Source organism: Oreochromis niloticus, linkage group LG23 (assembly GCF_001858045.2).
Source record: "Oreochromis niloticus isolate F11D_XX linkage group LG23, O_niloticus_UMD_NMBU, whole genome shotgun sequence".
Classification (NCBI taxonomy): domain Eukaryota; kingdom Metazoa; phylum Chordata; class Actinopteri; order Cichliformes; family Cichlidae; genus Oreochromis; species Oreochromis niloticus.
The window spans coordinates 14,769,353-14,793,209 of NC_031986.2; the positions used below are offsets into that span (position 1 = coordinate 14,769,353).

At 38.9% G+C, this 23,857-nt stretch overlaps 2 protein-coding genes, 3 long non-coding RNA genes and 1 pseudogene across 6 annotated transcripts; 3 read left to right on the top strand and 3 right to left on the bottom strand.

Moving 5' to 3' along the window:
• Window positions 1–296: 296 nt before the first annotated feature.
• On the bottom strand, window positions 297–810 carry LOC112843784 (uncharacterized). Its single transcript, XR_003216281.1, has 2 exons — window positions 705–810; window positions 297–443 (listed from the first exon to the last, which is right to left on the bottom strand). It is a non-coding gene; the product is annotated as an uncharacterized LOC112843784 (long non-coding RNA).
• Window positions 811–2,289: 1,479 nt separating this feature from the next.
• On the bottom strand, window positions 2,290–3,774 carry LOC112843912 (zinc finger BED domain-containing protein 4). Its single transcript, XM_025903253.1, has 4 exons — window positions 3,590–3,774; window positions 3,137–3,215; window positions 2,614–3,042; window positions 2,290–2,504 (listed from the first exon to the last, which is right to left on the bottom strand). Exons 1-4 carry the CDS (start codon window positions 3,611–3,613, stop codon window positions 2,290–2,292), a joined length of 747 nt encoding a protein of 248 aa, XP_025759038.1. The 5' UTR covers window positions 3,614–3,774.
• A 3,215-nt stretch (window positions 3,775–6,989) lies between these two features.
• LOC112843780 (OX-2 membrane glycoprotein-like) lies at window positions 6,990–7,884 on the top strand. Its single transcript, XM_025902788.1, has 2 exons — window positions 6,990–7,089; window positions 7,160–7,884. Exons 1-2 carry the CDS (start codon window positions 7,035–7,037, stop codon window positions 7,519–7,521), a joined length of 417 nt encoding a protein of 138 aa, XP_025758573.1. The 5' UTR covers window positions 6,990–7,034; the 3' UTR covers window positions 7,522–7,884.
• Window positions 7,885–11,048: 3,164 nt separating this feature from the next.
• On the top strand, window positions 11,049–22,065 carry LOC109196993 (OX-2 membrane glycoprotein-like; annotated as a pseudogene).
• Window positions 12,158–12,867, bottom strand: LOC112843786 (uncharacterized). The gene is made up of 2 exons (XR_003216287.1): window positions 12,597–12,867; window positions 12,158–12,518 (listed from the first exon to the last, which is right to left on the bottom strand). It is a non-coding gene; the product is annotated as an uncharacterized LOC112843786 (long non-coding RNA).
• LOC106096586 (OX-2 membrane glycoprotein) lies at window positions 16,447–18,760 on the top strand. 2 transcript variants are annotated; one of them, XR_003216264.1, is made up of 5 exons: window positions 16,447–16,659; window positions 16,730–17,068; window positions 17,157–17,489; window positions 17,604–17,696; window positions 17,782–18,760. It is a non-coding gene; the product is annotated as an OX-2 membrane glycoprotein (long non-coding RNA). The 2 variants fall into 2 exon arrangements; XR_003216265.1 differs by having other exon boundaries at window positions 17,157–17,474.
• Window positions 22,066–23,857: the final 1,792 nt, after the last annotated feature.

Here is a 23,857-nt window from a genome sequence, read left to right on the forward strand (position 1 = left end):
AAACAACATGGATACATTAATCATGGATAAAAAGGAAATGCAGAATTACTAAGGTCATTGATATTAGGTCTCAGTCAAACTGACCCAAATATCATCAATCTGTAAATCTGTGACCGAAAGAGTTTCTCACCATATTCATTATCAGGTGTCTGTTGGACCTCAGAAATCGTCACCATCACCTCTGTGAGGAGCAGAGAGCACTCGTGCTGCACATCCCACCTGTGTGCTGTTGTTACGTGAACCTGAGAGCACAGCTGTAGAGGTGACAGTGAATGTAGCGTTGGTGTTGGACACACTGACAGTGTTGTACTGTGAGAAGCTGAGGTCTTGTTGTGAGACACTGAGTGTTACAGTGGGAGCAGGTCGACCAGTGGCTGAACAGGAAACAACCCACTCTTCAGTAGAGTTTGACTCTCTGACATCAACAACAGGTTCATGCAGCTCTGTGAAGGATCAGGAAATATCATCAACATGTTCTTACAAACACACCAGCTGCTAATAATAATAATAATAATAATAATAATAATAATAATAATAATAATACATTTTATTTGAAAGCGCCTTTCAGAACACTCAAGGACACTGTACATGGTAGAATAATAAAAGCAACATAAAAGCAAGCAGTTTACACAATCATAAAAGCATAACACATTTATGTCCTCCTGAGGTACTTGTTGTTGGTTAAAGAAGGTAAAAGGTCTTACCATAGACTTGGAGGCAGGTTCTACCAATGAAGGAGCCTTCAGGATAAGTGATAAACAGACAGTAATAGCATCCTTCATCCTGCTCTGTCACATTCCTGATGACTACGGAGCAGTTCTGTAGTCCAGTGTATTTAAACTTAACATTATCTGTAAAGCCATCATTCACTCTCTGACCAAACTGCATGCTGTAGGTGGCAACATTTGTCTCTGGATCATGTGAGATTTTCTGCCATGTGACCTGAAGGACGTCTTTAGTCTCCAAGAGCTGACAGCTGAATTCAGCATCTTCTCCCACTGCTGCCAGCACATTCTGCTGTGTTTGTATCACTGCTGTTAGAGCTGTTGCACCTTTAACAGAAAAGAAGAATCAGTCATCAGCAAAAACAAACACTGACTACTGCAGCATCTGTTTCTTACCTGTTTGAAGGATTCCAAACACAAAGAGATAGATACACAAGTAGGGATGGGTATCGAAACCCGGTTCTTGTTGAGAACCGGTTCCCACTGTTTCAATTCCTTGGAATTGTTTGCCATTTTTGCAAACGATTCCCTTATCGATCCCAGTCGCCCCGAAAGACATCACCACGTTGCGGAGCGTCATTTACCCGGCAGGGCGCCTAAGCGGCTCAAACGCTCAAAAGTTTGGTTATACTTTACGAGAACGGATGACAACGAGGCAACTTGCAATACTTGCAAAGTAGATATTTCATTTAAAGGAGGAAACACTACGAATATGCAAAAGCATTTGCTCACAAAACACGCGATAACCTTAAATGAATGTCATGTTTTTAATTCCGCTTCGGACTCGTGAATCTCAACCCAGCAGCAGCGGTAACGTTTGCACGTCCTCTCCCGTTAATACGGCAGGTAAATAATCAGTTAACAGTGCATATTATGTTAGCACGATCTGCCTTATTACAAAACCTACCATTACTGTGCGCTGCATTTAGGTGACCATGATGAGAGAGACAGAGTCTGGCTGGCAGTTCTCGCTGCAGTCTACTGGTAGCGTCTCCTTTCAGGCCAGGATAGTCGAGTGTCACCGAGCAGTGACTAAGTTTGTGGTCAAAGGCTTGCACCCATTTGCCACAGCAGATGCCCCCGATTTTCGGTAAGTGAATGTGTTTAATTGTAGGCAGTAGTGATGGGTAGATGAGGCCTCGTGAAGCGTTTCAGCACACAAACTGTATCGATACTGTGTCGACACAGTGTTGCTGTTTTGCTCCATACTGACACCTGCTGGACCTTAAATATCATTGCAGGCAACTTACTTCAGACTCGCAACAGACACTAATTCAATGACCTAGACATACTTGTATACACTATAAGGTATTGTACTGTCCATGGAATCATTTTATATCTTTTACATTTCAAATATTGTAGACATCTTTAAAATATATTGTGAATGTCATTAAGTGAAAATTAGAATGAAAGTATTGTAAATGTAATATTACCCATTTAAATGTAATTGACTCAGAGTTTATTATAAATTTTTATTCAGAAAAATAAGTTTATCCAATGTTTTTGCATCCAGCCTATTGCGTTTTTTTTTGACACTATTTCCCCAGCTTTGGAAAATACACGCTCACAGGGCACAGATGAAGCTGGGGTACACAAACTGTAATGCCAGGTGAAAAAGGTTAGGATAAGATGTTCTTCTATTCCCCCAGTACGTTAAAGGATCCTCTGATCGTGGAATGCTTCTCTCCGCCAAGTAGCGCTGGACCTCAATGATGGAGTCTGCTGTTGCATTGTTTGTTTGTCTGCCAACTTCTTCATCGAGCCACTGCCACAGGTTTTCTGAAATAATAAAAAATGCATGGCCATTTTAGTTTTTGTCATCTACTCCAAATTAGTACACATTAGCATCAAAAGAAATGTATGAATAAGCTGATAATACTGAACTTGCCTGGAACAGGTGACTGCTCTGATGAAGGTCCAGGCTGTGGCTCAGATGTTGTGCGGGCAATTACTGCAGCACACTCCACTTTCAGGCGATTGACTGCCTCACTACACTTGGAGGAACTACGAAATCCGAGTGTTTTAAATCTGGGGTCTAAAAGTGTTGAGAGGGTCAACACACTTAATGACTCCAGATTAGAAGCAGTGTCTGTGACACGACGCCTAAGTTGGTCATGGAGATGGGTGGCTGCTTGTGTGTGTAGATGTAAAGAGTTCCGCTCAAGTGCACAATATAGCATTTTCATCATCAGGATTACCTTTGATTCTGAAACTCTCCTCTCCTCAGACAACTCCACTGTGGCCTGATGGAAAGGGGCCACCACAAGAAGTGTTTCCCTTACGATGTCACACTCATCAGCCGTAAGTGGAGTTAAATCTGTTGGAAGAGAAGCAAGAGATACCCAGACTGCTTCTTTCTCATCATGTAGCCGTGATAGCATCTGATATAAGCTGTTCCAACATGTTGGTACCTCGTTGATAAGTTTCAAGATGGGCCGTCCCATCTGCTGCTGCACTTGAGCAAGCTTTTCTTTGGCTGTAGTGCTGGATCTGAAGAATGATACGATTTGTCTAGATTTATCTCTTATGGATGAAAGTTCAGGGATTTGATCACATGATTTCTTGACTAATAAATTGAGTTTGTGTGCAATTCAAACTGAATGTCGAATTTGGAGAGTTCTTGTTGCTGCAATCATGTTTGGTGCTGCATCGGTCACAAGACACCTTACCTTATTTGTGATGGCCCAGTCATCCATCATGCCCTTTTTGAATTGGGCCAAATTGTCTGCAGTGTGACTTTGTGGAAAGTGTTTCACACCCAACACAGATGAACACAACTGCATATTCTCATTAATGTAGTGACAAGTAAGAGCCAAGTAAGCCTCCATGTTCAAAGAGGTCCACAGGTCAGCTGTTATACTCACTGCCACAGCTTGCTGTACTTCCATTTTCACTCGTTCGAGTTCCTCCGCATGTTTTCTTGGCTATCAATTCCTTTATGGTCTGAAGATGAAACAAAACTAAATCAGTATGCAGTACTTAACATCAGCTACCTGATGAAACATTGTCTATACAAACCTTTCTGGTTGGCAAAACATGATGGATCAAGGACCTGAACCAGCTCCCTGAACCCCTCACTCTCCACAATGCTAAGGGGTTGGCAGTCCTTTATAATAAAATTCAGGACTGCCTGGTCCAGAGCAATCTTCCTAGATGCTTGATTTCAAAATAATAAAACACATATTAATTAAAAAAAAATGATAAAGCTGCTCAATGTCTATATAGGCCTACCTGTGTTCATTCTTGGTGTGTTTGTCTCCTGATTTTCATGTTTTGCTCTGTAATGCCTAAACATTGAGGAGGTGCTTTTGTTTGTGTACGAAAGCTCCGCAGAACAGATGCGACATTTAACCTGCATAAAATGAAATAAATATTTTACACTGCAAGTCACAATGCTGTTTTTCCTATTCTGATAGATTACACTGAAACAAAGGCAGACAAACAGTTACCTTATTTGCAGTTAAAAGATCAAAATGATCCCACACAGCAGAAACTTTTCTTTTTCTTTCGGGCTCCATTTTGTTGTAGAGGTATATGTATTTTTTTTTTTCTTTGTGAGAGTAATTTTGTTTTTTTTGGTGGCGACTCATTCCGTTGACAGATGCGGATGCGGTACCTTTTAAACACAGTTTGGCGCGTTGGCAATGAGCGATACAGCAGCTGTATCGATCACGTGACTTTTTCTTAAAGCGACACATGCACCGATACAGGCTTCGCTAGGTGAGCTTGATCGACCTAAGCTAATCGACCTTAGTGTTCTCTTTTTTAAAAAATAAGAATCGATAAGAGAATCGATAAAGAATCGAATCGTTAAACAGAATCGAAAATGGAATCGGAATCGTGAAAATCTTATCAATACCCATCCCTATACACAAGCACACAATCTGCCTTTGCTGTTGCAAAGTTGCAAGTTTGAGATGAACAGGAGATTTTAAATGCTTTTAGAGCAGAAAGAAACTGAAAAAGCAAGATAATTTTTCCATGTTAATTAGGTGGGTGTAGCTCAGGTAGTAGAGCAGGGCACGTACCTAACCGGCAGGTTGGTTGTTTGATACCTGTCTGCTCCAGTTTGCATGCCAAATATCCTTGGGCAAGACACTAAACCCATGTTGCTCTCTGATGCAGCCATTGGAGTATGATAGACAGCACTTAGAAAGACAATTTAAAAAGTGCTTGTGCGAATGGTTGAAGCAAGTTGTGTAAAGCGCTTTGAGAAAAATGCTATATAAGAACGAGTCCATTTACCATTTATTGTATCTGGTAGCCAAATCCAAGGTCAAAAACCAGCATGCATTCCTATGGTTTGTTTTGTTTGTTTAGGGTTTTTTTCTGTCTGTGTCTGTGTCTGTGTGTGTGTGTGTGTGTGTGTGTGTGTGTGTGTGTGTGTGTGTGTGTGTGTGTGTGTTTGTGCTGTCACAAGAAGCTCACACATGATCAGTATCTCATTGTATAATGCAAAACCCACAGGGTCACAAGACGGTGCCTGATCTTCAAGCATACTGTCTTAGGTTTACTGCGTTGTGTAAATTGCTTTCGTTTTACTTCTAAAATCATGAAGAGAATTTGGTGTTCAATTAGCTTTGCCCATTACTAGTTAAACTTTTTCGGTCCGCTTTTTTTCTTGCTGTTGCATATCAGCATGTCATTGCCAGCAGCCTCCACCACCGGCAGCTCCCACACTGTTGTCCGCAGCTCCAGCATCTGCTCTGTCGCCCGCAGCTCCCGCGTCACCATTCATTCCAGATGCATCACCTGTTGTTGCCACACCACCATCTGGTCCTGCCTCGTCTGGTCCTTCACCTGCCAAGCCTCTACCAGTGCCCTGGCTGTCTGCCAAGCTCCCTGAGAGGCTCCAGTCACATCCAAGTCCTCAGCCAGCCCCTCACCAATGGCCACTTTCCAGGCCATCGGCTGGGGATCATCGCTGTTGTGGACGGCCTCCTGAACTCTGATGCCGCCACTGCCGTCTTCCATGTGGCCAGCCTCCGGCCTGCTCTGTCACTGCCGCAGTCTTTCACACAGCCACCCACCCAATCAGCTCCAGCTCCACCGCTGGCAATGCGGCCGCCCTCCTGAACTGTTTCACCTGAGCCACTGGCCATGCGGCCGTCCTCCAAAACTGTTTGGGCTCAGCCACTGGCCATCCACCATAACAGATTCATTTTGGACTCTGGAATCTTATTTTTTTTGTTGAAACTTGTCAAGAGATTTATTCTCCATGACACTTCTTCAGCTGAGAGTCTAAGAGTGAAGACACACACAGACGCTGCAGTTTTAACTTGCAAGGGCGTTTCACAGAGCGCTCACATCAGAGTGGGGGCCCCGTGAAGTGCGCGCTCTGTTCTTGCACTTGTCTTTATTTATACACAAGAAAAATTAATACATTTGACGTGAGCATGTGCGTATGTGATTGTGTGTGTGTGTGTGTGTGTGCGAGGTCAGAACTGCTTGTTTGACTTCTTACTATCGCTGTGGAAAGATTCAGATACAAATATCAGAACACGTTTCATAAAGAACAATCAGTCCAAAACAATGAAAAGTACAATCAGTTCTAAGCTAGGAAATTATCATCATGCAGCATTCTATCACAAGTAAACTTATATCATTAAAAGCTTATACTGACTAAAAAATACAATTTTCTATTGACAAAACTAAAAAACCCCGGAATATGGTTTGAAACATGCAGCTCCTTGTGACTCTGTGGGTTTTGCATCACATACTGTGATACTGATCATGTGAGACAGCACAAAAAAAAAAACAAGGAGGTGGATTGTTTTGATCAAATACTCAGATTAGTTTGTAGACTGCTGTGTTCACTTCAGTAATGATGGTTCATGCTGTTTTTCTACTTTTTCTGTGTGGAGTCCTTTCAGCAGGTAAGAAACAATAACCATTCTCTGTGTTTGATGGTGGTTGGAGCTTAGCTATTTTTAAATAGAAAGGAGGAAAGAAAATTCAACTGTTTCTGTTAGTCAGCCAGTGTTTGTGGGTCTGTTTTGAGGTTTTAAGTAAATACAGTTGTGAAGATTTGTGTAGAAATACTGAACAGATATGTGCTGCATTCATGTCTCTGTGTAAAACTGGGACATCTCTATTCCTGGGATTTTTTTCTGAGGGTTAATAAAACAGAACACCTCATCATCACTCTACTAGAAAACATAATTTTAACAATTTTACCACACACTAACAGCAGGCGACATTCCTCATTTCCACATTTTCTTCTTATAGCTCTAACAGCAGTGACACAAACACACAAACATATCCAAAAAGGTCTCCTATTCATCTCAAACTTGTTACTTTGCAACAGCGATGGCAGATTGTGTGCTTGTGTATCTACTTTTTGTGTGTGGAGTCTTTCAAACAGGTAAGAAACAGATGCTTCAGTAGCCAGTGTTTCTGTTTGCTGATGACTGATTCTTTTTTCTTTGTTACAGGTGCAGCAGCAGTGATCCAAACACAGCAGACTGTGCTGGCAGCAGTGGGAGAAGATGCTGAATTCAGCTGTCAGCTCTTGGAGACTAAAGTCGTCCTTCAGGTCACATGGCAGAAAATCTCAGCTGGTGGAGAGACAAATGTTGCCACATACAACAAGTACTTTGGTCAGAGAGTAAATGACGGCTTTAACGATAAAGTTGAGTTTAAATACACTGGACTACAGAACTGCTCCATAGTCATCAGGAATGTGACGGAGCAGGATGAAGGATGCTATCGTTGTCTGTTTAACACTTATCCTGAAGGAGCCTTTATTGGTAGAACCTGCCTCCAAATTTCTGGTAAGAACTTTTACCTTCTTTAACCACCAACATGAGACTCAAACTAATATAGCGGACATGAAAACATATAGCAGCTGGTGTGTTTGTAAGAACATGTTGATGATATTTCCTGATCCTTCACAGAGCTGCATGAACCTGTTGTTGATGTCAGAGAGTCAAACTCTACTGAAGAGTGGGTTGTTTCCTGTTCAGCCACTGGTCGACCTGCTCCCACTGTAACACTCAGTGTCTCACAACAAGACCTCAACTTCTCACAGTACAACACTGTCAGTGTGTCCAACACCAACGCTACATTCACTGTCACCACTACAGCTGTGCTCTCAGGTTCACGTAAACACAGCACACAGGTGGGATGTGCAGCACGAGTGCTCTCTGCTCCTCACAGAGAGGTGATGGTGACGATTCCTGAGGTCCAACAGACACCTGATGATGATGTTGATGATGGTAATTATGAGGATGGTGAGAAACTTGTTCTATATGCTACAGAATTATAGATTGATGATTTCTGGGTCAGTTTGACTGGGATCTATCAAGTATGATTCCAGTTTCTCATTTTTCCTGCTTTTCTCACAGATTACACCTGGATCATTGTATCAGCTACAGTAGCAGGACTGATGGTCTCTGTCTTAGTTGTAGTTATCGCTGTGAACAAAAAGATGAGAACAGGTAAATTCCACATTTGGCCAAGTATATCTGTTTGTAATGTGTCTCTTTCTGTTATTAAATTGTTTTAAATCTTTCTGTCACTCAGGGAGAAGATGTCACAATAATCAGCCAATGACATTAATGAGTAATGCAGTTTGATAATTATGCATATTCTGTGTATTTATTCATCCATTCTGTGCAAGATCTAAGTATAAATTTTCCTACCTCAGCTTACTACATGTTTAGCAACACAAAGCCACAAACATCTACACACAGACTATGATTAGCAGATGTTTGCTTGCTAGTTGCTCCCAAACCTGTGTACCTCTTTCAGTAATAATGGTTCCTTATATTATGATATTTATGCATACAATACTATTTTTTGATCAAAGGTTTGATCAATTTGTGTTACAGTAAGATCCAAAAAGATAAATTTCAGTGCTGTTATTTTTGTCCTATTGTTTTAACCATGTTCAGCAGTATCTTACCACTAGTTCACTACTAAGAATTTTGGTGTCTTTCCTTATCAGTTATTTAAATAATTACTTGGCTTGACCCAAAAAACAAACTAACAAAAAAACGACAAAGTTGATGATGACATATCACATTCATTCTTTCACTTGCTCTGCAGCAGCTTGTGAGCTGTTTCTTCTTACTATTTTAAGTCGAGAGACATTTGACGTGCATTAGAAGAGCCTTCCTCAAATCGTCAGGTCTGCTGAATATGGTTTGTTTTAACTCATTGTTTAATTGAGCCTTTTCATGAACATGGTTTACAGATTTTATCATTGTGGATGTGTTTCACGCACACACACAGAAGTATTTTAAGTTTATGTGCAATAATGCTGCTGATGTTAATCCGTATTTTTGTTTTTAAAACGCTAATATTGTTTTTGCATTTTGTAAAATATGAATCATGTGTTTATTTGTTTGTTTCTTGATCATCAATTCTTTCCTGTCCACACAGTTTATGTGGTGACTTTAAAAAATGAGAAAATCACACTAATTGTCACAGTGAACTGACATGCCATTATACATCGAGTAAATAAAACTGCAATAATTAAAAGCTTAAACAAGATGAACACATTTGATATTGTTTTTAATGCACGTTAAAATGATCTTCTTGGGTTTTGGGAAATAAATCATGCTCAAGAATATTTTCTGAAAATGACTGAATTCAGAAGAATTGCATAGATACATTTGGGAAATGAAACTGTAAGGTGGGTTTATTATAAAGTGCTGTAGGTTGTGGTTACATTATAGGTAGATTTGGTCTGCTGTAGGGGAATCATCCATCATTGTGTGCACATTTTCTAACAGCAAACCCAGACAACAGATGAGCACACTATAACACGCTGAAAAGTAAATAAAATAAATAATAATAATAAAGAATCCACACAGCATCCTGTAGGGAAGAAAAACTATTTGTCCTTCTGAGTGAGTTTCTGAAATTTTATCCTTTTTATACGGGATTTTATAGTTGCTAGTTATTGGTTGTGGACAAGTTAACAAGAGAAATGACTCAGCTTTAGTTTCTATTAAAGGGCAATAGTTAATAAAAAATGCCCATCTATCTCTTTAGGTATACAGTGTCAATCTGCTGTGAACCTGACCTTTGTGTCAAACTACTGAAGAGAGGTCTGTTTCCTGTTCAGCCATTGGCTGACCTGGAGGCTGGTAAGAGTGATGATTAAGTTGTGGAAAACAGAAACATAAAAAGTGATAAAATATTTCTTAAAATTTCAAAGCAGAGCTACATTATCTCTACAAGTCCAAATATGTAATGCCTGAGATATTTCTATGCTTTTATATTCATTAACATTCACATAAATACACAACTATGGTCAGAAGTTTACATCCACTAATCATGGCAGTAATGTATGGCCATGGTAAGTTTAGACTGTTCCTTTTCCAGTACATTATACAGCATATATCTTTAATGACTACACATACACTCATTTAAATCTTTTAACAGGCTGTGCTGAAGGTTTTACAGTGACACTTAACTTGACAGAGTAGTTCATGGTCTACACAATGACTCCAAGCTCTGTTTCACAGCTGGTCTAAGGTGTTCGTGTTGATTTGCTGTTTTTTATTGTTTTGTAGCCAAACATGACACTCATTTGTTTAAAGGAAATTGTTCCCAATGTTTTGTAGTTTGTTCAGATGCTCCTTAGCAAACCTAAATCTCCTTGGCATCGTGTTAACACACCTGAATGTTCTGGACCAGAAAACAGTACTCACACGTGATGATGATCAGTTAATCCGTTAAAGTGCATTTGATTAGCAGCATCAGGCTGCTACTAACCCAGTTAATTCACATGAAAGCAGTAAGGGTGTGATTTTGGTTTCATATGTTTATATGGGATTTTATTCTTATGTCTGTTGCTATTTTATTTGCTACTCTCCAACACTGCATAGCTGTGACAATAAAGCAATTTATGTTGTTTTATGTAACCAGTCTGACAGATTAGTGAGATATTTAGGGCGAGATGAATTTGATGTTTGTGCTTCCTTCTTGCTGTAGGATTAAGACTTGGTCATGTGACACAGGCTCACATGGGAAACCAAAAAAAAGCATGAAAAGGGGAAGAAACTTGTTTTCATTCAGTTGATTTTCCAGACTTCCCTCTGAGTGTGTTAGCCAAGGGTTTCTTGTCTAGTCTGTGCCTTATTTACTCAATACAAGCCTTTTTACATTGTTTTTCTCTCAGCTTTATACCCACTGAAGTCTGAAGTTGAACTAAAACTAATGACACTTGCAACAATGATGGCACATGGTCTGCATTTCTACTGCTGTTTACTGAAGCTGTGGGTAAAAACACAAAACAGAACAATAGTTTTGAACCTCTCAGTCCATTTGGTACCAGTTCATAGAGCTCGGTGGGTTTTGGATGTTATAGCTTTAGTGATGAATATGTAGAGGTGGTGTAAGGTAACCTTCTTGACTGAATGTATTTTGTTTAAAAACAGGGTCATTTGTGTCTGCTCAGGTTGTTTTGGAAAAAGTGTGAAACACAGGCAGAGGTGCATGAGAAGGTTTCTGTTTCTGTTCTTCTTCACGTGCTTTTGTGGTGTGGGGTTTAATGTTGATGATGATGATGGTGCATTCTGCATTCAATTCTCAGGAAGCCAAAACAGCTCTGGCCATTCTTTGAACCGAGAAGTCCTTAAATGGGCAACGAAAGTTACAGAACAGACATTTTGCATAGTGTATATAATTAGAAAATGGATGTTATTCACATTACAGCATGGCGGACTGCACGCTTATACTTTTATGTTCTCTTTTAATGGTCTTTTCTAAAGGTAAGCTGTGTTTAATTTCATACGTTTTGTTCTTAAAGCTGTGTGTTTTGCTGAGACAAGAGAAAGGTTTCACTCCTAATAATTAGAAACTGATCTCAAAGAGGTCAAAAACAACCCTAAATCTATGGTCAAGGGGTTTCAAGCAATTCTGAAAAACTACAGGGAGATGCCTGCTTGTTTGATCACAGCTGTCACACACATGGAACGCTAGCCTCACATGTCTATTTGTTTGTGCAGCTCTAGCAGCAGTGATCCAAACACAGCAGACTGTGCTGGCAGCAGTGGGAGAAGATGCTGAATTCAGCTGTCAGCTCTTGGAGACTAAAGACGTCGTTCAGGTCACATGGCAGAAAATCTCACATGATGTGGAGACAAATGTTGCCACCTACAACAAGTACTTTGGTCAGAGAGTGAATGACGACTTCAAAGATAAAGTTAAGTTTAAACATACTGGACTGCTCCATAGTCATCAGGAATGTGACGGAGCAGGATGAAGGACGCTATCGCTGTTTGTTTAACACTTATCCTGAAGGCTCCTTCATTGGTAGAACCTGCCTCCAAGTCTATGGTAAGAACTTTTACCTTCTTCAAATTACAATAGGCTCCAGCAAAAAAGATAATAGATGAAAATTTGTCAGATGTTGATCTCATTTTAAAATCATTTTTGTTAAGGTATTTGTTGATCCTTCACAGAGCTGCATGAACCTGTTGTTGATGTCAGAGAGTCAAACTCTACTGAAGAGTGGGTTGTTTCCTGTTCAGCCACTGGTCGACCTGCTCCCACTGTAACACTCAGTGTCTCACAACAAGACCTCAACTTCTCACAGTACAACACTGTCAGTGTGTCCAACACCAACGCTACATTCACTGTCACCACTACAGCTGTGCTCTCAGGTTCATGTAAACACAGCACACAGGTGGGATGTGCAGCACGAGTGCTCTCTGCTCCTCACAGAGAGGTGATGGTGACGATTCCTGAGGTCCAACAGACACATGATGATGATGATGATGTGAGAAACTCTTTCACACATTTACAGATTGGTGATTTCTGGGTCAGTTTGACTGGGATCTAAAAATCATTGACTTAAGTCTCAAGTTGATCCATGACTGATGTATCAGTTTTGATCTGTGTCACATTTTTCCTCACAGATTCCTCCTCGATCACTGTAATAGCTGCAGTAGTGGTGTTGGTTCCTTTCGTTGCTCCACTGTGCTGCTTGAAGAAAAAGACAAAAGAGGTAACTTTCACATGTGGTTTAATATGTGTCTTATTGTAATGCATCTCTTTCTATTAACATGATAATGATTTATGATTCTAAGAGCCTAAACCCACATCTATCCAGTAATAGCTGCAGATAATAACAATATTGATTTAAACTTCAAATCCTTCTATCACTCAGCGATCTTTAGAGGACTAAAACAGCAGAAAAATCAACCAATAACATTTGTGGGTAAGACCGTTTGATAATTATTCATATTCTACATGTTATTTATTCATTAATTTGTTGGAAGATAATTCAAGCTTTCTTTGTGTAATTGTTAATTTTCCTCACTCAGTTTAGTTCAGTTTAGTTAATGTACATTTTAAATATATTCGGTTTTATTTATTTTTTATCTGAACAATCAGAGCACCTTTGAAGAAGAATAACAGCAAGGTGAATAAACACCAAATTACAACAATGATCAACTAAAACCATCACCTGCAAGAAGTCGTGAGCAACACGCTGTGGTGAACACACACCTCACAGCAACACAACTGTTTAATATGGACTTTCTGCCAAGTGAGTTGATCCTAACAAGTGCACCAGACACAGAAGCTAAATGCACATAAGCTAAAGGAATGATGTTTTACTGTGAGGGACAGAACGATTAAGACATTTTGGAAGACGGCTGAATGACGTGAAAAATTACCTCCCAAAAAGTTCAATTTGACCAGAAACTCTATTTCGTATTATTAAAGGTGCAGTTATGAAAAATGAACAAACACTGATCAAATAAACATTTTTAATAGTAAATATCATATATTTTTATAGATGGATTGTCAAGTGTGGAGCAAACTGTGTGTGGTTCATTTTGGTTTCTTGATATATTTTTTTTTGTTAAATGCTATAATAATATTAACTTTATGGTATTTTTATGATAAAATCAAACAGTGAATTATGTTTGATGTCATGTTTAGTATTTTCTCATCCCACAGCAGTGATGATTAAATGTAATTTTCCCTTCTGTGTGAATCCAAACTACATTCCAGTGATAATCTGAATACACGCCATGATTCAGGACATGTAGCAATAATGCTTTATAAATAATGATGTGAAGAAATAATTTTCTGAGACTTTATCAGTCTGTCGCATCATTGTAGGGGAATTTTGGCCCATTCTTCTTTACAATGTTGCTTCAGTTCTTTGAGGTTTGAGGGTAATAACTTTTGCACAGCTCTCTGAAGATCCCACTACAGCATGTATGTCAGGTTGAGCTCTTGACTTTGGCTCATTACAACACCCCGAGTCCTTTATTTTTCAGACTTTTTTCAGACTTTTTGTTGGAGATCTGTTAAGGCTCGTTGTGCCTAAACATGACCCAGCTGGGGCTGAGCTTTAGCCACTCTTCCAGATTTCAATTGTTAATTTTTGTTTTTATAATGCTGATATTTCTGACACTTTATACTTTAATACCAGATTTTTTCATATTTGTCTGTTTTGTTTTGAATGTCACACTCCAACACTGCATAACTGTAACTCCGTCCTCGCACACTCACAATAAAGCTGTTGAATCCTAAATTGCTTGTGGGGACATGTTTGTTTGTTTTTTGTTATTGTGTTTATTTTCATTGCAAAAGTTTAACCCGTTCATGCAGGAATTATGACAACCTCAATCAGGAGTTTTTTCTTTAAGTATTTTTATTCATCTTTTTCATGCCTAAAGAAAAAAATCCTGATTGAGGTTGTCGTAATTCATGCATGACAGGATTAAATAACAACAATTCAAATGACACACGTCATACATCTATAGTAACATTAAATGACCAGAGTTGTGATGGAGTGACACATCAGTAGTGGTTTATGTGCAAGTACACCATCAACACTGACACAAATACAAGCAAACAGCCTTTGAATAGCTGTTCACTGTAGTGACCACTATGCATGAAAGGGTTAAAGTAATTAACTGCATTTAAAAAAAAATAATGATTTAGTTATATTAGCCTATATTACAGGATTAACTCGAAGATGAAGCCGACTAGAGACTTGAACATCTAACATTGTTTTCATATTAACTAAATGATAGCAAATTAAACTGCAGTGGACATAAAATCTAAATTAGAATCTAAACTCATGCTGTTGTTGTTCAGTCCTGTAAATTAGTATCAGGAAAACTGAACTGATGTCGTCTCTGGTTAAGATGATTGCTTTGGAACAAAGTAAACAGAGACTTTAGAGGATAACTATGCTGCTTCATAGTTATGTGGAGATGGAGGACCTTTTCTCACCTGATACAGTGATATAGTGGTAGAGTTACTGAAGCTAATAGGCAACATGTTGACTCTTTATGTCGAGGCTGTGTGCGGGCAGGCAGTACGGAGGACACAAACGCAGGACTCATCGAGGCAAAACGTGAAGTCAAAACAGCTTTAATGCTGAACTCAAAAGTAACAAGACTGAAAATACAAAAATAACCTTACACAGGCAGGCAAAGAGAACACACAGCATAAGATGAGGTTACAACATGACGCTGAACACTGGAGGACACACACTATAAATACACAGGCAGGAACATGAGGGAACAAGGAACAGGTGGGAACACAGCCGGGAGAAATTAGACCTAACAAGACAGAGGAAGCGAAACTAGAAATACTGAAATAAGACATGGACCTTCAAAGTAAAACAGGAAATACACAGACTGGACTTAGAGACACGATACAGACAGAACAGAGGGAACACACAGGCAGACACTAAACAGAGGGAGCACAGAATCAAAACCCTAGGAACAAAAAAGTCTAAACCCCAAGTAATCAGAATAAGCTAGAACACAAGATCATAATAATAGTAAGAAACACAAACCGCTGGGCCAAAAGACCCAGGACCATGACACTTTAAATAAAAATACGCTACAACCAGAGGCCTCCTCTGCATTAGACTAACGGGAACTTGATGCAGAAGTAACACCCACACTTGCCTGTGGGTGTTAAAGCTTAGTGTTTCTTGTGTAGTCTGTGTCTATATTTACTTTGTTTATCTCTGAGTGTTATGCCCAGAGCACTTTAACTAAAACTTGACCATTTGCAACAGTGATGGCACATGGTCACATTTCTACCGCTGTTTAATAAAGCTGATTAAAAAGCTGTGACTAAAAACACATACACCTGAGAGAGGGTCAAAGGGTTTAACATCCAGCTGTTTATGTTTAAAATGATACAGAGTGCTATAACAGAGCGTATTCATATTCTATAATAGTAAAACATCTTTATTCTTAATCAAAGATATATTGAGTCTGCATAAACTGAATGAAACATGAAGTTTTTCAGTCTGTGCAAATATTCACATGTTAGAAACAAAAATGATAGAAACAGACCCATAATGAACACAAGTGCAGTCATACAGCTCTGCGACACCACAAACACATAGTTGGTTTTCTTCTTTCTCAGATATCTGATATACAACATTGAAATATCTGTTTTAATGCAACAATTAATGAGACTCGAAAAGATCCAAAGAGTCTCAGATTAATGTCTGCATATTACAGTACGTAATGCTGACAAACAGCAAAAACACGGTCATGTGCGTGTGACATCAGGTCACGACCAGGTCATAACTGATGGGATAATTTGTTTGAGGTAATATTTTTGCTTTTTGGCATTCCTGTTAAAAAGGATGTTTTTTGTAAACTTGTTGAGGATCTGATACAGACTACTGAGAAAGCACAAGGAAGTGATCTGATGCAGATCACGTCCTTGTGTAAAAAAAAAAAAAAAGAATTGAAGGAGAAGGCAATTGTTTTCGTTCAGTTACTTTTTAACTCAACTGTGAGAGTGTGGTATGTCTGCCCTGATTCCTGTGTAGTTTCAGTGTGCATATATTCACTTACTACCAACCTTTTACATCTTTTGATATCCAAAAAGGTCTCCTATTCATCTCAAACTTGTTACTTTGCAACAGCGATGGCAGATTGTGTGCTTGTGTATCTACTTTTTGTGTGTGGAGTCTTTCGAACAGGTAAGGAACAGATGCTTCAGTAGCCAGTGTTTCTGTTTGCTGATGACTGATTCTTTTTTCTCTGGTAAAGATGGAGCAGCAGTGATCCAAACACAGCAGACTGTGCTGGCAGCAGTGGGAGAAGATGCTGAATTCAGCTGTCAGCTCTTGGAGACTAAAGACGTCCGTCAGGTCACATGGCAGAAAATCTCTCCTGATGTTCAGGAAAATGTTGCCACCTACAACAAGTACTTTGGTCAGAGAGTGAATGATGGCTTTACAGATAAAGTTAAGTTTAAACATACTGGACTACAGAACTGCTCCATAGTCATCAGGAATGTAACAGAGCAGGATGAAAGATGCTATCGCTGTTTGTTTAACACTTATCCTGAAGGAGCCTTCACAGGTAGAACCTGCCTCCAAGTCTATGGTAAGAACTTTTACCTTCTTTAACCAACAACAGGAGACTCAAATTAATGTAGTGATTTGATGTGATGATATTTCCTGATCCTTCACAGAGCTGCATGAACCTGTTGTTGATGTCAGAGAGTCAAACTCTACTGAAGAGTGGGTTGTTTCCTGTTCAGCCACTGGTCGACCTGCTCCCACTGTAACACTCAGTGTCTCACAACAAGACCTCAACTTCTCACAGTACAACACTGTCAGTGTGTCCAACACCAACGCTACATTCACTGTCACCACTACAGCTGTGCTCTCAGGTTCACATAAACACAGCACACAGGTGGGATGTGCAGCACGAGTGCTCTCTGCTCCTCACAGAGAGGTGATGGTGACGATTCCTGAGGTCCAACAGACACCTGATGATGATGATGATGGTAATTATGAGGATGGTGAGAAACTTGTTCTATATGCTACAGAATTATAGATTGATGATTTCTGGGTCAGTTTGACTGGGATCTATCAAGTATGATTCCAGTTTCTCATTTTTCCTGCTTTTCTCACAGATTACACCTGGATCATTGTATCAGCTACAGTAGCAGGACTGATGGTCTCTGTCTTAGTTGTAGTTATCGCTGTGAACAAAAAGATGAGAACAGGTAAATTCCACATTTGGCCAAGTATATCTGTTTGTAATGTGTCTCTTTCTGTTATTAAATTGTTTTAAATCTTTCTGTCACTCAGGGAGAAGATGTCACAATAATCAGCCAATGACATTAATGAGTAATGCAGTTTGATAATTATGCATATTCTGTGTATTTATTCATCCATTCTGTGCAAGATCTAAGTATAAATTTTCCTACCTCAGCTTACTACATGTTTAGCAACACAAAGCCACAAACATCTACACACAGACTATGATTAGCAGATGTTTGCTTGCTAGTTGCTCCCAAACCTGTGTACCTCTTTCAGTATTAATGGTTCCTTATATTATGATATTTATGCATACAATACTATTTTTTGATCAAAGGTTTGATCAATTTGTGTTACAGTAAGATCCAAAAAGATAAATTTCAGTGCTGTTATTTTTGTCCTATTGTTTTAACCATGTTCAGCAGTATCTTACCACTAGTTCACTACTAAGAATTTTGGTGTCTTTCCTTATCAGTTATTTAAATAATTACTTGGCTTGACCCAAAAAACAAAAACAAACTAACAAAAAAAACGACAAAGTTGATGATGACATATCACATTCATTCTTTCACTTGCTCTGCAGCAGCTTGTGAGCTGTTTCTTCTGACTATTTTAAGTCGAGAGACATTTGACGTGCATTAGAAGAGCCTTCCTCAAATCGTCAGGTCTGCTGAATATGGTTTGTTTTAACTCATTGTTTAATTGATCCTTTTCATGAACATGGTTTACAGATTTTATCATTGTGGATGTGTTTCACACACACACACAGAAGTATTTTAAGTTTATGTGCAATAATGCTGCTGATGTTAATCCGTATTTTTGTTTTTAAAACGCTAATATTGTTTTTGCATTTTGTAAAATATGAATCATGTGTTTATTTGTTTGTTTCCTGATCATCAATTCTTTCCTGTCCACACAGTTTATGTGGTGACTTTAAAAAATGAGAAAATCACACTAATTGTCTCAGTGAACTGACATGTCATTATAGATCGAGTAAATAAAACCGCAATAATTAAAAGCTTAAACAAGACGAACACATTTGATGTTGTTTTTAATGCACGTTAAAATGATCTTCTTGGGTCTTGGGAAATAAATCATGCTCAAGAATATTTTCTGAAAAGAGAGTTATTGGTTGTGGACAAGTTAACAAGAGAAATGACTCAGTTTTAGATTCTATTAAAGGGCAATAGTTAATAAAAAAAATGCCCACCTATCTCTTTAGGTATATAGTGTCAATCTGCTGTGAACCTGACCTTTGTGTCAAACTACTGAAGAGAGGGCTGTTTCCTGTTCAGCCATTGGCTGACCTGGAGGCTGGTAAGAGTGATGATTAAGTTGTGGAAAACAGAAACATAAAAAGTGATAAAATATTTCTTAAAATTTCAAAGCAGAGCTACATTATCTCTACGGGTCCAAATATGTAATGCCTGAGATATTTCTATGCTTTTATATTCATTAACATTCACATAAATACACAACTGTGGTCAGAAGTTTACATCCACTAATCATGGCAGTAATGTATGGCCATGGTAAGTTTAGACTGTTCCTTTTCCAGTACATTATACAGCATATATCTTTAATGACTACACATGCACTCATTTAAATCTTTTAACAGGCTGTGCTGAAGGTTTTACAGTGACACTTAACTTGACAGAGTAGTTCATGGTCTACACAATGACTCCAAGCTCTGTTTCACAGCTGGTCTAAGGTGTTCGTGTTGATTTGCTGTTTTTTATTGTTTTGTAGCCAAACATGACACTCATTTGTTTAAAGGAAATTGTTCCCAATGTTTTGTAGTTTGTTCAGATGCTCCTTAGCAAACCTAAATCTCCTTGGCATCGTGTTAACACACCTGAATGTTCTGGACCAGAAAACAGTACTCACACGTGATGATGATCAGTTAATCCGTTAAAGTGCATTTGATTAGCAGCATCAGGCTGCTACTAACCCAGTTAATTCACATGAAAGCAGTAAGGGTGTGATTTTGGTTTCATATGTTTATATGGGATTTTATTCTTGTGTCTGTTGCTATTTTATTTGCTACTCTCCAACACTGCATAGCTGTGACAATAAAGCAATTTATGTTGTTTTATGTAACCAATCTGACAGATTAGTGAGATATTTAGGGCGAGATGAATTTGATGTTTGTGCTTCCTTCTTGCTGTAGGATTAAGACTTGGTCATGTGACAAGGGCTCAAACGGGAAACCAAAAAAAAGCATGAAAAGGGGAAGAAACTTGTTTTCATTCAGTTGATTTTCCAGACTTCCCTCTGAGTGTGTTAGCCAAGGGGTTCTTGTCTAGTCTGTGCCTTATTTACTCAATACAAGCCTTTTTACATTGTTTTTCTCTCAGCTTTATACCCACTGCAGTCTGAAGTTGAACTAAAACTAATGACACTTACAACAATGATGGCACATGGTCTGCATTTCTACTGCTGTTTACTGAAGCTGTAGGTAAAAACACAAAACAGAACAATATTTTTCAGAACCTCTGATTAGTCCATTTGGTACCAGCTCATAGAGCTCGGTGGGTTTTGGATGTTATAGCTTTAGTGATGAATGTGTAGAGGTGGTGTAAGGTAACCTTCTTGACTGAATATATTTTGTTTAAAAACAGGGTCATTTGTGTCTGCTCACATTGTTTTGGAAAAAAGTGTGAAACACAGGCAGAGGAGGTTTCTGTTTCTGTTCTTCTTCACGTGCTTTTGTGGTGTGCGGTTTAATGTTGATGATGATGATGGTGCATTCTGCATTCAATTCTCAGGAAGCCAAAACAGTTCTGGCCATTCTTTGAACCAAGAAGTCCTTAAATGGGCAACGAAAGTTACAGAACTGACATTTTGCATAGTGTATATAATTAGAAAACGGATGTTATTAACATTACAGCATGGCGGACAGCACGCTTATACTTTTGTTCTCTTTTAATGGTCTTTTCTAAAGGTAAGCTGTGTTTAATTTCATATGTTTTGTTCTTAAAGCTGTGTGTTTTGCTGAGACAAGAGAAAAGTTTCACTCATAGTGATTAGAAACTGATCTCAAAGAGGTCAAAAACAACCCTAAATCTATGGTCAAGGGGTTTCAAGCAATTCTGAAAAACTACAGTGAGATGCCTGCTTGTTTGATCACAGCTGTCACACACATGGAACGCTAGCCTCACATGTCTATTTGTTTGTGCAGCTCTAGCAGCAGTGATCCAAACACAGCAGACTGTGCTGGCAGCAGTGGGAGAAGATGCTGAATTCAGCTGTCAGCTCTTGGAGACTAAAGACGTCCTTCAGGTCACATGGCAGAAAATCTCAAATGATGTGGAGACAAATGTTGCCACCTAAAACAAGTACTTTGGTCAGAGAGTGAATGACGGCTTCAAAGATAAAGTTGAGTTTGTATATACTGGACTACAGGACTGCTCCATAGTCATCAGGAATGTGACGGAGCAGGATGAAAGATGCTATCGCTGTTTGTTTAACACTTATCCTGAAGGAGCCTTCATTGGTAGAACCTGCCTCCAAGTCTATGGTGAGAACTTCTACCTTCTTCAAATTACAATAGGCTCCAGCAAAAAAGATAACAGATGAAAATTTGTCAGATGTTGATCTCATTTTAAAATCATTTTTCTTAAAGTGTTTGTTGATCCTTCACAGAGCTGCCTCCAAGTCTATGGTGAGAATTTTTACCTTCTTTAACCAACAAGAAGTGCCTCAAACAAACGTGGGCATAAATGTGTTAGCAGCTGGTGTGTTTGTAAGAACATGTTGATGATATTTCCTGATCCTTCACAGAGCTGCATGAACCTGTTGTTGATGTCAGAGAGTCAAACTCTACTGAAGAGTGGGTTGTTTCCTGTTCAGCCACTGGTCGACCTGCTCCCACTGTAACACTCAGTGTCTCACAACAAGACCTCAACTTCTCACAGTACAACACTGTCAGTGTGTCCAACACCAACGCTACATTCACTGTCACCACTACAGCTGTGCTCTCAGGTTCATGTAAACACAGCACACAGGTGGGATGTGCAGCACGAGTGCTCTCTGCTCCTCACAGAGAGGTGATGGTGACGATCCGTGAGGTCCAACAGACACATGATGATGATGATGATGATGATGATGATGATGATCTCTTTCACACATTTACAGATTGGTGATTTCTGGGTCAGTTTGACTGGGATCTAAAAATCATTGACTTAAGTAAGTCTCAAGTTGATCCATGACTGATGTATCAGTTTTGATCTGTGTCACATTTTTCCTCACAGATTCCTCCTCGATCACTGTAATAGCTGCAGTAGTGGTGTTGGTTCCTTTCATTGCTCCACTGTGCTGCTTGAAGAAAAAGACAAAAGAGGTAACTTTCACATGTAGTTTAATATGTGTCTTATTGTAATGCATCTCTTTCTATTAACATGATAATGATTTATGACTAAGAGTCTAAACCCACATCTATCCAGTAATAGCTGCAGATAATAACAATATTGATTTAAACTTCAAATCCTTCTATCACTCAGCGATCTTTAGAGGAGTAAACCAGCAGAAAAGTCAACCAATAACTGTTATGTGAAGGCTGTGTGCAGGCAGGAGTGGTAGTAGGAGGACCCAAAGTGCAGACACTCGATGGCAAAACGTGAACTCAAAACCGCTTTAATGCTGAACTCAAAAGGTAACAAACTTGCAAATAAACTTACTCAGACGGAACACACAGCAAGAAGAGGGTAGATCGCAACACTGACAAACTGAAACACAGGGCTTAAGTACACAGAGGGAGCAATCAGGGAATGAGTAACAGGAGGGAAACACAGCTGGGGCAGATCAGGCCTAACGAGACAAAGGAAGCACAACCAGACGCATTTACATGAGACACGGACTTTCAAAGTAAAACAGGAAACATAACACAGACTGAACTTACAGACACAGACTCACAGGCAGGCACTACAGAGGGAACAGCGACGTGGGACCAGGGCAGACACAGACACTGACTGGACATGGAGATAGCTGACAGGGGAGACAACAACTAAGGATTACACAGAGACATAAACCAAAAGACAGAACTCTAACAAAGAAACCAAAGACTAGAAATGATAAATAATATAATAAACTCAAACCTCTGGGTCAACGACCCAGGCATCCTAACAATAACATTTGTGGGTAAGACCGTTTGATAATTATTCATATTCTACATGTTATTTATTCATTAATTTGTTGGAAGATAATTCAAGCTTTCTTTGTGTAATTGTTAATTTTCCTCACTCAGTTTAGTTCAGTTTAGTTAATGTACATTTTAAATATATTCGGTTTTATTTATTTTTTTATCTGAACAATCAGAGCACCTTTGAAGAAGAACAACAGCAAGGTGAATAAACACCAAATTACAACAATGATCAACTAAAACCATCACCTGCAAGAAGTCGTGAGCAACACGCTGTGGTGAACACACACCTCACAGCAACACAACTGTTTAATATGGACTTTCTGCCAAGTGAGTTGATCCTAACAAGTGCACCAGACACAGAAGCTAAATGCACATAAGCTAAAGGAATGATGTTTTACTGTGAGGGACAGAACGATTAAGACATTTTGGAAGACGGCTGAATGACGTGAAAAATTACCTCCCAAAAAGTTCCATTTGACCAGAAACTCTATTTCGTATTATTAAAGGTGCAGTTATGAAAAATGAACAAACACGGATCAAATAAACATAAACATAGTAAATATCATATATTTTTATAGATGGATTGTCAAGTGTGGAGCAAACTGTGTGTGGTTCATTTTGGTTTCTTGATATATTTTTTTTTGTTAAATGCTATAATAATATTAACTTTATGGTATTTTTATGATAAAATCAAACAGTGAATTATGTTTGATGTCATGTTTAGTATTTTCTCATCCCACAGCAGTGATGATTAAATGTATTTTTCCTTTTTGTGTGAATCCAAACTACATTCCAGTGATAATCTGAATACACGCCATGATTCAGGACATGTAACAATAATGCTTTATAAATAATGATGTGAAGAAATAATTTTCTGAGACTTAATCAGTCTGTCGCATCATTGTAGGGGAATTTTGGCCCATTCTTCTTTACAATGTTGCTTCAGTTCTTTGAGGTTTGAGGGTAATAACTTTTGCACAGCTCTCT